We start from the raw sequence: 13,156 nt of genomic DNA, 5'->3' as shown, positions 1-13,156 counted from the left end.
CTCTTGTTGCGAAAGACAATAAGATTGTCACATTTATATGTAATCATCAATACTTGCATGCTGAGTTTTGCAAGAGAAGTGACAAAGAACTTCTCAAATACTTGGATACACGATTTGCATATAAATTTCTTATGCTTGGTCGATTGCACTATTGCAAAGGTGTAATTAGGGAGCTAGGGTAGTGATGAGTATGAAAATTGGACTGGGGTTGCCTCTACTACTGCTGTGTTATGTAATGCATATGTCTTTGATAGAAATTTTTGGGATGAGGCGAATCACACCAACCAAATGGTTGATCCTATCATGCACATGTTGAGGCTTGCAAATGGCATGGATCCATGCATTGCGAAGATCTATGAAGGTATGGATTGCATGATTGAGAAGTTGGAGAGTTTGGAACCAAATGCAGATAGGTATGAGTAGATCAAGGAGTTACGCATTAGCAGATGGAATGAGTATGACTCTCCTATGCATGCTGCAGCATATGTGGTTGATCTTGAGTGTCAAGGAAAGATGCAAGAAAGAGACCTTGAGGTGGTCAAGGCTTGGAACACATTGCTTGCAAGGCTTTATCCTAGCCGTGAAATGCAACACAAAATTAAAAATCAGCTCTCTTTGTATCGGCAAACATAAGGGATGTTTGGTATAGAGGATGCACTAGAGAACATGACAACTATTGGGGCTGCTTTATGGTGGGAGGACTACGGGGCAGAAGCTCCAGAGTTGCAGAGTTTGACTGTTCATATTCTTAGCCAAACAATTAGCTCTTCTTGTTTAGAGCAACTATAGAGCCCATTCAATCATATTCACTCAAAGAAGAGAAATTGTCTTGGTACAATGAAGATAAATTACCTAGTTTATGTGAGCTCCAATCTTCGCTTGCTAGCTTGTACATCAGTTGCAAAGGCTGATTCTTTTATATGTTGGGAAAAGATGACGATGATGATGATGATGGTGATGGTGATGGTCAAGATGCTGTTTAGCAGGATGAGCATTCAGATAGTGGAGCCATCTTCCATGAATGAGAGCACTTAGTGGTTAGCCTCTTGGAACTTTAGAGTTTGACTTGGAAATTGGAGCTCTTGTAACTTGGATCTTTAGACTTTAAAGTTTTGTGCATATTTTGTGTCTTTGCAATGCACACTTGTTGGACTTATGCAACATTGTTGATTACAATGTTTTGAATCTTTATTATTGTTGAAACTTGATTATTATGCCTCTAATTTCACGAATTATGGTTGATATCTCTAGATTCTAAGACTGAAGTGTTGATTCTCTCTCTCTCTCTCTATATATATATGTGTGTGTGTGTGTGTGTGTGTGTGTGTGTGTGTGTGTGTGTGTTCCCGTTCTTGATAACTATGGTCATACTTCCCACCCACTTGCTTCCCTTTTTATGCAGTGGAAGTCAAGTCCCCCTTTGAATATGGCAGATAGTTTTCCTTGTGAACCTGATCGAACAACCTTGCAAAATGCAATGCACAAAACAAATGGCCACATTGCTATTTTGCACCCCATATTGGGTTCAATGCTCCATCCAAAATTTGACTGACTTGTGTCAACTCTACAAGGTTCATGCTCACAGCAAAAGGTCTCGAAATGCTTTCGAGCAATATAAGAATGTTCAAAGATGCTTGACTATTACAAGTTTGGAATCAAGATAACTCTCTTGCATAGCAAGAAGGGATGAGAAATAAGAACATTGAATGGGAATGGGGAAGTTGGAGTCCGCAATAGAGCACATGTTTGATGAGATGGCATATGCAGAGTCAACCACGTACATAAGAACATTCAAGTTGCCGATAGAACAAGTAAGCCCTTAAGTCTCTATGGCTAACATTGAGCTTGTAGAGGCTATGAACATTAACTCACATCTTTAGCTGGCATTGTACAGTTACCTCTCTCATGTGAAACAAGAGAGCATAGCAACAAGAACCAGTCATGTTCAGCCGTTAGGAATGGCGAAAATGTGAATGTCCTCCCATTCCTACTCCCATTCCATGTCTCTAAATAGTGTGAGTAGGGACAAGGAATAATCATTCTCAGATTGCTTTATTTAGTTGAGGCACTTCACATATTTTAAATGTTCTTACCATGTTCTATTATGTTTGAGCATAGGAAAATCCTTTTTAGTCAGTTTCTTTTCTTCTGGTTTGGAGTTAACAGTTGTGCTTTTTTAGTTTATCAAGTTTGCAATAAAATGTGTAAAGTTCTTAGTTTGAAATTTGTTTAATCTAAAAGATAGATGCTCTTGTAACAGAGAAAGTCAATGTGGATGCAAGAGTAATGTGTGCCATGTGAACATGCAGATGGATGCTTGCATCACAAGTCAGCTAAATTCTAATCAAGAAAAGGACATGCAAGCACAGCGTATATATCAGGAAAGAGTGAATGAAATGCTACAACAAGATAACTCAAGTATGAAGGTAAGTAGATGCATAGTGCTTGCTCTGATGGATAGCTCTACTAATTTCTAGATATGCATGTTGAATGGACATTGTGTTAGATGGTTGGCTAGTCATGCAACCTTGAAGTTTATAGAAATATGCTACTGCTGGCACGTTTGTCCTATTTTTTGGAAACATAGAGCCGTTCATTCCTTGTAATAGTACACCCTTATGATCTTTCATTTGTGGAATATAGGGTGGCAAGGTGATGCATTGATACTATCAAAGAAAAAACTTAAAAAAGCAGCTCTTATGTTGTATATAACGTCATAGTTGTCAAGGGTTTCTGAAATGGGAGCTGTGAAACGGGTTTCATATGAGTTTCCTAAACACTAGAAAGGAGTTTCGTTTGTGGAATAAAACTAGAATGAGACTTTATACATTTAGAGTATGACTCATATAATGTAATTTATCATAATTCATTATCCTATGTAATGCAAATGGAGATTCAACATAGCATCGATATGTACCTGCATTGTGGTCCATTATTCATGATAGTATTAGTTTTAATTATAGAAGAAGCCATTGATGTATACATGTGTCATAGACAACTACTCAAGAAAAATTCTTACAATCAATGTCAATGTCCATGTCAGTGTGTCAAACGAATTCGTGACAAATTCTGATTATAAAACTTCAAATGCATTTTTAGGGTAAAGCTATTTTGGAAATTTAACTTAGGTTGTTTGTTGGTTTCTGAAATGGCCAAGTATGCAATGAGTTTCCTAACCTTATGAAACAGGTTTCTTGGCGTGTGCTCGTGCAGGTCCACGCACGCACGCACACACACACACACACATGCACACACCCCATTCACATGTGAGTAGACCCTAGGTCTCATGGACTGCGCCGACACGAATGAAGTGATCTGTGCAACTTGTTAGCACTTAATCACAAGATGTCCCGGTTATGGAGCCCAAGTTGCTATATGCACATGCGCTAGCTAAATGTACCTTTATGCTATCAAAGCCAAGTCGGTGATGATATTCCTATCTCCTGGCTTAAAATAGCAAGCCTCGATGCTGCAAGCCAACCATCTACTAGATCAAAACTGAAACCTTGATTCATATTTGTTGCAGTGCCAAGTAACACCCCGCTAGTTGGTAGGAAAAAGTTGACATTTGTCCTAGAGAACCAAAACTTCCTGTCGCCCAAGATCCTCCTAAGATCCCACTTGCCTCAGGGCACAAAACCTCCCTATTCCTGCCTTGCTGTGACTGATCAGTGCACATTTTGTCATCACTAGATCCTTGCAAATCCTCAGAAGAATGCCTCAGTGTAAACTTTCATTACAGTTTCATATTGAGATTTGTAGGTTCTCATAATTGGTGCACCATCATCTGGTTTTGCAGTCTATGGGAATTACCTTTCCATCTGAATAGACGGCAATTTTCTGCTTTTCCTTGCTTCTAGCACTTTTAAGCATGTTTTCCTTCTTATATCCACTAGGGTTGCAGTCATCATCCAAGTATACTTGCTCTCCTTTTAGGGACCTGCTTTTTCCCAAGAAAGCTTTTCTATGTCCCATATCTGCAAATCTTAAAATTAATGGGTTTATTGCAGCATTGCTTCTACTAATTCTCCCCATAGTTGCAATACGGATATCAATTGCCCCAATTTTTAATGCTTGTGCCTTTGCATCCTCTCGTGGGGTCCCTTTTTTGGCCCAACTTACCACCCTCATAGGTAAGGCACCTGTTCTTGTTTGTGTCTCCTCCTCCAAAGTTCATGCATTACCTCCATGTTGTTGATAGGTGTGGCCTTCCCTTTTGTTTTCCATGGATTCATTCCAGCAAGCTTCTTTACCTATTTTTGAAACTTAAATGAAAACACTTTTTTGCTTTAGTTTTCAAATTCTTCCTTGAGTGTTTCGTATTTTTCAATGCTCAAGTCTTGCATTGTGTGTTTAATCTCTTGCACCATGTGATTGTGGATTCCAGACCTTTGTGCTTCCATGGCTTCATACATTTCCTTCATAATCTCAGGCTTCAGTCTGCATTCCTGCAACTCCTTCGTTGGTCATCAACTGAAGTATTCCGTGTGTCTGATTGTCTTCAACACGAGGATCTTTTCCACTCTTATTAAACTTGGAGAGATGATGGGTTCTTGGAGTTTTCTTTGGAATTGTTGCCCTTTTTGGGGGACTGAGGAATACATTTTGCTTGCTTTCATCATTCTGTAGAACTTTATCCATTTCATGCAATTGTCAGTTCAATTCAATAACATGAATGTTGGCTATGTAATGCTCAATATTCGGTAATATTTGTTGTAGTGATGCCAAAAAATCAGTAAACTCAAGAGACATATATTCACAATTTTTCATTCACTTTCATTTTCCACTATAGCAAGAATAACCAAAAACTTCTGACTTGGGATTTGGTCTGGCGCCAGGAGAGTGGATATGGATTTAGGAGAGGAGAGAGAGACGATGGAAGAGAGAGTGTCGGAAGACTGACGAAGAGAGAGTGGGAGTGACAGAATGAAGGATCAGCTGTTAGGTATGAATGAGAGAGTGGCCTATAAATAGGTACAGTCAGTCTAGGGTGGTGCCCCTTTTTGGGGCTGCAGACCCTAAATGCAAACCCTAAACACAGAAACACAAAAATGCAAAAATGCATTGGTAGAGGATGTAACATTTCCATTGTTGCTTCCTTCTTGTGCTTTAAGTTGCAACTTCTCCTCCAGTAGTGATGCACGGAATTCCTTAAACGTCAATGCTCGAGGTTTCACTTGAGTATTAAGGCTGTTACCGGTCCTTCAAAGTTTGGTGGACACATTTGACGATGCTATTGAGCCACAAAATTTAGGGTTTTCATTAACCATCATTAGTTCTCTTTAAACCATTCCTAAAAGCACATTAATTCTTGATTATTAGTATTGAATTGCATATTTTTGGCAGTATGTCATGTGCACGCCAAATCCTCTATAAATAGGGGCCCATGTGGGTGCATCCCTTGTCCTCATTCATTCTTTGAGGCCTCTCCTTGCTGTCTACACCCCACTCCTGGTGGATACCTCAGTTCGTGGTGGTACTTGAGTGTTACCTCAGTTGTTTAGCACAGCCTATTAGCCAGGTGACATGATTTGGGGAGTCTTCCTTACTGCCTTGCTAGTTGTGGTTGCATCTACTTCAGCCTTGTGATCTGTTTCTGATCACTTATCAGGCACATCTTCATCATTAGCAATCGCTGCCAGTTATGCAGGATCATCCAGTAATCTATCCTCTTTAGATGCCTTGTGTTTATTGCTGATTCATGCCGCCTAGCACTTGGTGACTGTCCTCCAGCTGTTTACTTTCACTAACCTTGCATTTGCTGACAGGTCACCAACACTTTTTTTCAGCAGTCTGGACTGATGCACTGTTGCTGCATTCACTCAGACATCATTAGAGACTGCTTGGTGTGTTTCCGGATCTGTTCAAAGTATGAAACTGTCTTGAAGTTGTCATTAGTCTCTCCGACTCCTCTCTAGCTCACCTTATCCGTGCTCCACCTGAGACACGGAGGTTTGATGCCCATTGTATCATACCCCAGCATATAGTTCGATCAGTCATTGATTGATTCATTACTCTCAGTTCTCTTCATCTTGAAGTTCTACTGCTCAGTATTTTGTCTTATACTTTTAAGTTCTCTATCTCTGCTCAAGCATTTCTTTACATGGTATTAGAGCTCGATATGCTTTGAGATATTGCAGCTTTTATAAGAACACATAAGAGAAGGATGTCTCAGCCATCTTCACCAAAGAAGTCACCCCCAGGGCCTATCTATTTGGCATTGACACCTATGTCCGTGGAGACTATAAGGGATGGTGTCATATTCCCGAGATGCAAAATCCTCTACACAGCATGTGAGGTACTTCATCCAGAAGTTTGTCTCCACTCACTAGAGAAGAATATATTGGTTTTGAGGAGGAGAGACCAAAGAGGTACTCAAGGATTGGGCATATCTTGGAGCACATTTAGCACTATGCCTATCCTTTTAGCATGACTATCTAGAGGACCCCAGGTCCAAACACCGACATGGGATGTGTATCGTTCTTCAATCGGAATGTATCATAATCAGTGAAAGGTAAATAAGTTTGATTTTTTGGTCCTCCTTTGTTTAGTTCCGCTGGTGTGCAAGCTATGGGTACAAGTGTTAATGATAACCTTGGACCCATACAAGCATCTAAACATAAATAAAGGTGGCTTAAGAAGAAAAAGATTAAGTAACACCTCTTTTTCAGTCCCTGATTTAGGGGATATTTTTTTTGGTGCATCAAATACATCCATTTCCAATCCATCCCATTCACTTCATTTACTCATTTTGCTGTACATACATCTATGTATGCACCATTGACACATTTTATTGCACTAGGGGGAACATAATACACACACACATATCCCTGAGAATCCTATGTTGATCCTCAACCAAGTGGTGGAGATCCAAACCACGCACCTTCCGGGATTTATTTGCAATGTATCGAAGCATATCAACCCCTTAGTATTGTCTAGATGGTTCCACGGATGGGGTGTGGAGGAGGTGTCCACGAATGCTCCCCTTTTCGTAATGACAATTGTCTTATGCATGTCAAGTGCCATCTTGGGATGGGAAGAGCATCCTCATTCTTTATCGTTTCAATTGTGAAAAGATTTAATGGTAAGGATGGCATGATTGCCTTGCTAGTATTGGCTTTCCAATTGAGGCAATTCAGGTACATATATGTATTCCACACTTGTGTCATCTTTGGTCAGTTTCATTTTTCTTGTGGTGAAAGTCATCTTCCGTCAAACCAAGTGCGCATTCTTTAGGCATGATGTAGCTTACTGCAAAGCTTGTAGAAGGCTTTCTTATCTTGCTCCATATACAAACATTATCTTATGAATAACCTAATTGAAGACTCTTATTTGAGACATCACCAATTAGGTTTGCTTGGTCCACCTAACCAGAGGCCTACAATATGTAGAGTTGACATCAATCCTTTAGGTATCCCTATTGATGCTTTGGTACATTATGTTGAAGAACCTTACAGAAGATGAGGAGTACACAAACCCATACGTCTCTTATAATGAAGAGGACAATCTTGTCCTCATGGACTATTGTCCTATGCCAATCATGATGTTGGGACGTGGGAGGGGACAAGGAATGATGCAACCTGTTAGACCCTTGCATGTTGGAGTTGTGGCCACCCAGGGCATGTATCATCTACATGTCCTTAGAAACACTACTAGCATAGGTGATCTTTGCCCCATGTGTATCAATTTGTCATGAAGGGACTCTTCGACTTTGCTCTCTGTGCAAGCTCGCTAATTTCATGCTGTTCCTTGATTTTCATGATAGGTGGGTAGAATCGAATGAGCCAAATTGTGTTTGCATCGTTCTCTGTTAGGATCTTTAATAGTTTCTCCTAGATTGGGATGCTTTCGAGGAAGACATTCATGGTCTTCCAATGTGGTATGCTAACGGGACATGACCTCAACTATATCATTGTTCATAAAGCCCATGTCTATCATTTGGTATATCCTTAGTAGGGCTTTGAACACGGCATCAAGTTGGGCAAAGCATTTTGTCACTGAGATTTTTGTTCTCTGCCAATTCTTCTACCGTATGAAAGGTTGATCTTTGTGTGTATAGGACAGTGATGTGCCTAGGATTTAGGCAGTCAGCAGTCACAAAAATCTGGGTTCATATTGGGCTGTATTAGAGCATCTTGATAGCGCATCATTGCTTGGCATTCAACATGACTGGACGACAGTACTACAGAAAACACATGTATATTTAATCACAAACAGTAGAGCAGATGTGCCTTGGTAGGAAGGTGGGAGTTGGGAGCTATAAGCTTAGGTTGGAGATGATGACAACCAGCTGTTGGAGTGTTCTCAAATCAGGCAGGTGGCAGTTGTAAAGAGGTCATGATTCTGGACAGCAAGGGCAACACTTTAATAGACTCCACAAAATGAGGTATCCTTTGGAAGGGGTGCAGACAGAAGTGGGTATTGAGAGGGCTGATAGTAGCTGGCTGGAATAATGAATGAGGGATGGGTTACACAAACACAAGATTCCTATGCATAGAGGATTGGGGATGCATTTGTTCTACTATCAAAATAAAGCCATTTATTTTTGGTAATCTAGCATTAATTGCCTTTTGGGGTTATTTTAAGAAGACCAAATTAGGGATTAATTTACCATAATTATGATTGTATATAAATTCTAATATTAGGGGCTCAATAGGTGAGGTCTCTCCATCCTATTTTGAAGCTCATAAGGGATTCCCATGCATAGCTTTTTGACGAGCATACCTAGAGGTTGATAGTGGGAAAGCTTCTTTGTCTCCTTCATACTAGGCCAAACCTATTATGTCCTTGGACATCTAGATAGGTGCTAGTAGTATTGGCCACAATGGTCATGAAATGGCTTCGTGTGAATGCACTAAGGAAACTTTGAGGTTAGGAGTCTAGTCCAATTTTATAGGACTCAAGGCCCTACTGTGCATATCATTATGTGATCACCACTCTTGGACTCTTGGCTTGTAGGCCTACACATTTGTACATTGGGATGGTGTGGATTGGTGGTATGGGATGCCAGTTCTTGGCATGTGGTTGTGACTTAAGAGTATTGTTAGCTCCCAAGCTTGAGGGTGAGCCTATTTGATTGTATGGCTAGGAGATGAGTCTAATGTTATGTTGCTTTATATTCATCGATATAGCTTGTGTCATGCCTTGAGGATTGTTCACCCTTCGATATCAGAGAAACTAATGTACACATATTAGCTTTGAAATTTAGTAAATGTTTTCGTGATCCAAATGTTGTTACTTGTGTTTTTTTAAATTGAACACGTCTTTTTGTTTGAATCACTTAACATATTTCTGCCGTCTTGCAGTACATTATTCTATAAGATCGAGATGCTACTTGGTAGCCATCTTCCCTCTTGGCAACCTTATAGATTTACTCTGATAGAGAAGGATGGGATAGCTACGAAACTTCATGACTATCTGAATAAGGATTTTATTGAACCTAGTAAATCTCTGTGGGGTGTACTTTTCCTTCTCACTAAAAAAGAAGGATGACATGATGTGCTTCCATGTTGATTATAAATGTCTCAATAAGGTAACCCTCAAGAATAAATATCTGTTATCTCGGATGGAATCTTATAGGTCAATTTTGTGGTGCATAATATTTTACCAAGATCGATCTTAAGTGCCGTTATTGTTAGATATGGATAGCTTCGGAGGATGTTCCCGAAATTGCATTTCGGATATGTATGGACACTATCAATTTTTGGTTCTATTTTGAATTAACTAATGCTTTCAGAACTTTTCAGCAAATGATGCATGATTTGGTTTGTTAGTATCTCGGAAAGTGGATAGTTGTTTTCCTTGATGATGTACTTATTTATAGTAAGTCATTGGAGAATCATACGAATTAGTTGGATATTATCTTACGTCTCTTAAAAGAAGAGAAATCATTTGTAAAATTATCCGAGAGTGAATTTTTTTACACGAAGCTCTTAGGCTGAGGCAAAGGAGTCCTCATCGCACGTGAATCAGAGACCGAGGCTGAAGCAGATGCACTTGCAACAGGATGTGATGCAGCCCTACTTCTCTTTGACGGTCCAACCACACTTGTGCTATCCTCTTGTTGCTGAGCTGTGGCTAAGTCTTGGTCCTGTTCTGCACCAACTGTTAGAAGACCAAGCCGTTGCCTCCTCCATAAATCAAGAGAAAGCTTCACATCTCCTGGCACATTTGCATTTGCACATGGAGCTGTGTCTCTTCTTGGCACATGATCAAGATGGTCTTTTACCCTAGTGACACTCCCTGTTTTCACCATGCCACAATAAATACATTTCCACTTTTTAGATCCACCTGACTCCTCATATGAGGTTATGAGAGTAACATGGTGCCAATTAGGATCCAGAGCCATGGTATTTTCTTGGCTGCAAGCTGTCCAAACATCAAACAAATAACACATAAGGCTGAAATAATGTGCACATGGCTGGCAAGACAAAATTTTTGTTATATCTTGGCTGAAATTTGCAAAAATTCAGTTCTGAAATCTACATGTGCCATGAAAACAGGCTGAATGTTCACAAACAAATGACACATAAGGCTGAAATGTGTGCACACAACTGGCAGGACAAAAAATTTCATATATCTTGGTTGAAAATTGATTATTGCAGACATTCAGGTTTGAAATCTGCATGAAACAGGCTGAATGTTCACAAACAAATGACACAAGGCTGAAATAGTGTGCACACAACTAGTAAGACAAAAAATTTCAGATATCTTGGCTGAAAATTGATTATTGCAGACATTCAGGTCTGAAATCTGCATGAAACAGGCTGAATGTTCACAAACAAATGACACACAAGGCTGAAATAGTGCACACACAACTGGCAGGACAAAAAATTTCATATATCTTGGCTGAAAATTGCAGACATTCAGGTTTGAAATATACAGGAAAATAAGCTGAATGTTCACAGTTGAAGGTTACCTTTCGAGAAGAGAGCTTTCAGCATTACTGAGTGACTATGGGCTGATGTGCAGCAGTTCAGGCACGATTGCTTCAGTTCGAGCAGGTGTAGTAGTAGGAGAGTCCAAAACGAGCAGGGGGAGAGATGAAATATGTAGGCGACTAAGAAACGCAGCCTGTTTTGGGGGTTTTACCGTGCTCGTCCCCTGTTTGGCAGAAATGCCGTTTCCTAGAAACGGAAACGGCTAGAAACGGCCGTCCCATTTTTGGGCACCAGAAACGCCGTTTTTGGAAACTATGGGATCAGATTGGATATTGGGGACTCGTACCTTGGAGTTCTCAATGTCAATTTCCCTATTGAGGTTAGGGCACGCAGTAGGTTCCAGGTGGAGATTGCAGCAGGTCTCCTAGAGGTGGACTCCTGGATTGTTGGAGGAGACTTTAACAACCTAGAGGCCTTAGAGGACCAGCAGGGCAGAGGCATAAACTACTAGGGCATGGCTAGGGAGGAGCACGAGACATGGGAGATCTTCCTACTGGTAGTAGGAGCACGGGATGCTTGGAGAGACCCAACTTTTCACAGGAGGGAGAGGTCGCTGGACTTCTCCTGGGGATACAGGCGGCTAGGCGGAAGTTTGCTGGAGTGGCTGGATAGGTTTTATGTGGGAGTGTGGGGATGCTCTTGTGGAGGCCAGGTAGGGTAGTTAACTAGTACCACTTTGTTCGATCACTGCCTGGTTCTCCTGACACTTGATGCCCCAGCCTCTGCCCTAGACACACGATCCTGTTAGATCCCTGACTCGATCTACAGGAGGGAGGAGAAGAAGAGACTGATTGAGTAGATTTGGACTAGGGAGTGGGGCAAGAGGGACCGGATCGCAGAGTTGGTTGCAAAGGTCCTAGCTAGGTCGAGCAGTATCTGCTAGGAGGTAGCCCTACAGGCCAGGCAACAGAGCTGGGAGGAGAGAGCACTCCGGCAGGACCTAGCAGCCACACAAAGATTATTATAGAGGCACCAGGAGATCCCATCCTTTGCACAGAAGGTACATCACGAGTTGCCCTCACTGGCCTAGAGGACAGGTGCTCGGAGTTCTCATTTCGCACCTCAGCAGCCTTTTTGGCGCGGAAGGGGGATACGATGTGCAGGAAGTTTTTCCAGGTGCATGAGACTCGCACCTTAGGAGAGCAGATACGCAACCTTCGGGATTAGTATGAGAAGATTTGCTCTAGCCGAGATGAGGTGATAGAGATTTCCACAAACTACTATAGACACCTCTTCTAGCAAGAGACAGCCTCAGCCAGAGGACAACGATGTAGACAATAGGTCTGGGATCACATCTCGTCCCTTGTCACAAAGGAGATGGGATGCTCCCTCCTAGACCCCTTTACAGAGAAGGAACTAGAGGAGGCTTTTCATACACAGGACGAGCAGAAATGCCCGGGAGAGGATGGCCTTTCTAAGGCTTTCTTCACTATCTACTGGGAGGTGGTAAATGACCCCTTATTGTTAGCCTTCTAGGAGATCTTCAATTCAGGACGGATGCCAGGGAGTCTTTCGGCAGGTCTTATCAGTATCCTTCCCAAGGGGAAAACCAATTGGAGCTATCCTAGTGGAGAACGATCACCGTGTTGTCAGTGGCCTTTAAGACACTGGCAAAGATGATTGGTAGGCAACTTTGCCCTGTGCTTCCAGACATCATTCATGATACACAGACAAACTTTGTCCAGGATAGGAGCATCCTAGACAATGTCTTCACCTTCTTTGAGGCAACAGAATAGGCCCAGCACAGTGGTCAGGGATTGGCGGTACTACTCCCGGACTTCGAGAAAGCCTATGATAGGGTTGATTGGGACTTCTTAGAGGGCACCATGGTGAGGTTGGGCTTCCCCTAAGCATGGATCCGCGGGGTCTCTACACTCTACAGATCGGCTACCTGCAGGGTTCTCATAGGTGGTAGGCGAGGCGAGGAGTTTTGGCTGGAGAGATCGGTCCGGTAGGGCTATCCTCTGGCCTTGTATCTGTTCCTACTCTTTGCAGAGGCGATGTCTCACTTCCTCAAGTCACATGTGAGTGGGTTACATGGCCTCCAACTTTCGGTGAGGGAAGAGACGGAGCTGTTAGAGTCAGAGTATGCAGATTATACAACACTCTACATAGAGGACGATGAGGTGATGCTAGAGAGAGTGAGACTAGCTCTTGAGGTGTTTTGCACTATAGTGGGAGCGAAAATGAACTAGGAAAAGTCGGTTGGTTTCCTC

General features: G+C 41.7%; 1 protein-coding gene across 5 annotated transcripts in view; it reads left to right on the top strand.

Annotated features, from left to right (window-relative positions):
- LOC148029960 (uncharacterized) overlaps positions 1-13,156 on the top strand; it is a 99,990-nt gene that overhangs the window by 68,820 nt on the left and 18,014 nt on the right. For all 5 annotated transcript variants that reach the window (XR_015692113.1, XR_015692114.1, XR_015692115.1 and 2 more), the window contains exon 4: positions 2,310-2,426. Coding sequence is in view for 2 of the 5 variants with exons in the window: in XM_087686241.1 (XP_087542367.1) it covers positions 2,310-2,426 (117 nt within the window). In the remaining 3 variants the exon portion in view is untranslated. The remainder of the gene's footprint in view (positions 1-2,309; positions 2,427-13,156) is intronic.

The sequence above is a fragment of the Lygodium microphyllum genome, chromosome 10 (genome assembly GCF_053477565.2).
Source record: "Lygodium microphyllum isolate KBCC chromosome 10, Lygodium_microphyllum_v1.1.10, whole genome shotgun sequence".
In the NCBI taxonomy this organism is placed as follows: Eukaryota; Viridiplantae; Streptophyta; class Polypodiopsida; order Schizaeales; family Lygodiaceae; genus Lygodium; species Lygodium microphyllum.
The sequence above is the reverse complement of the archived record's forward strand: the minus strand, read 5'-3'. Positions and strand labels throughout refer to the sequence as shown.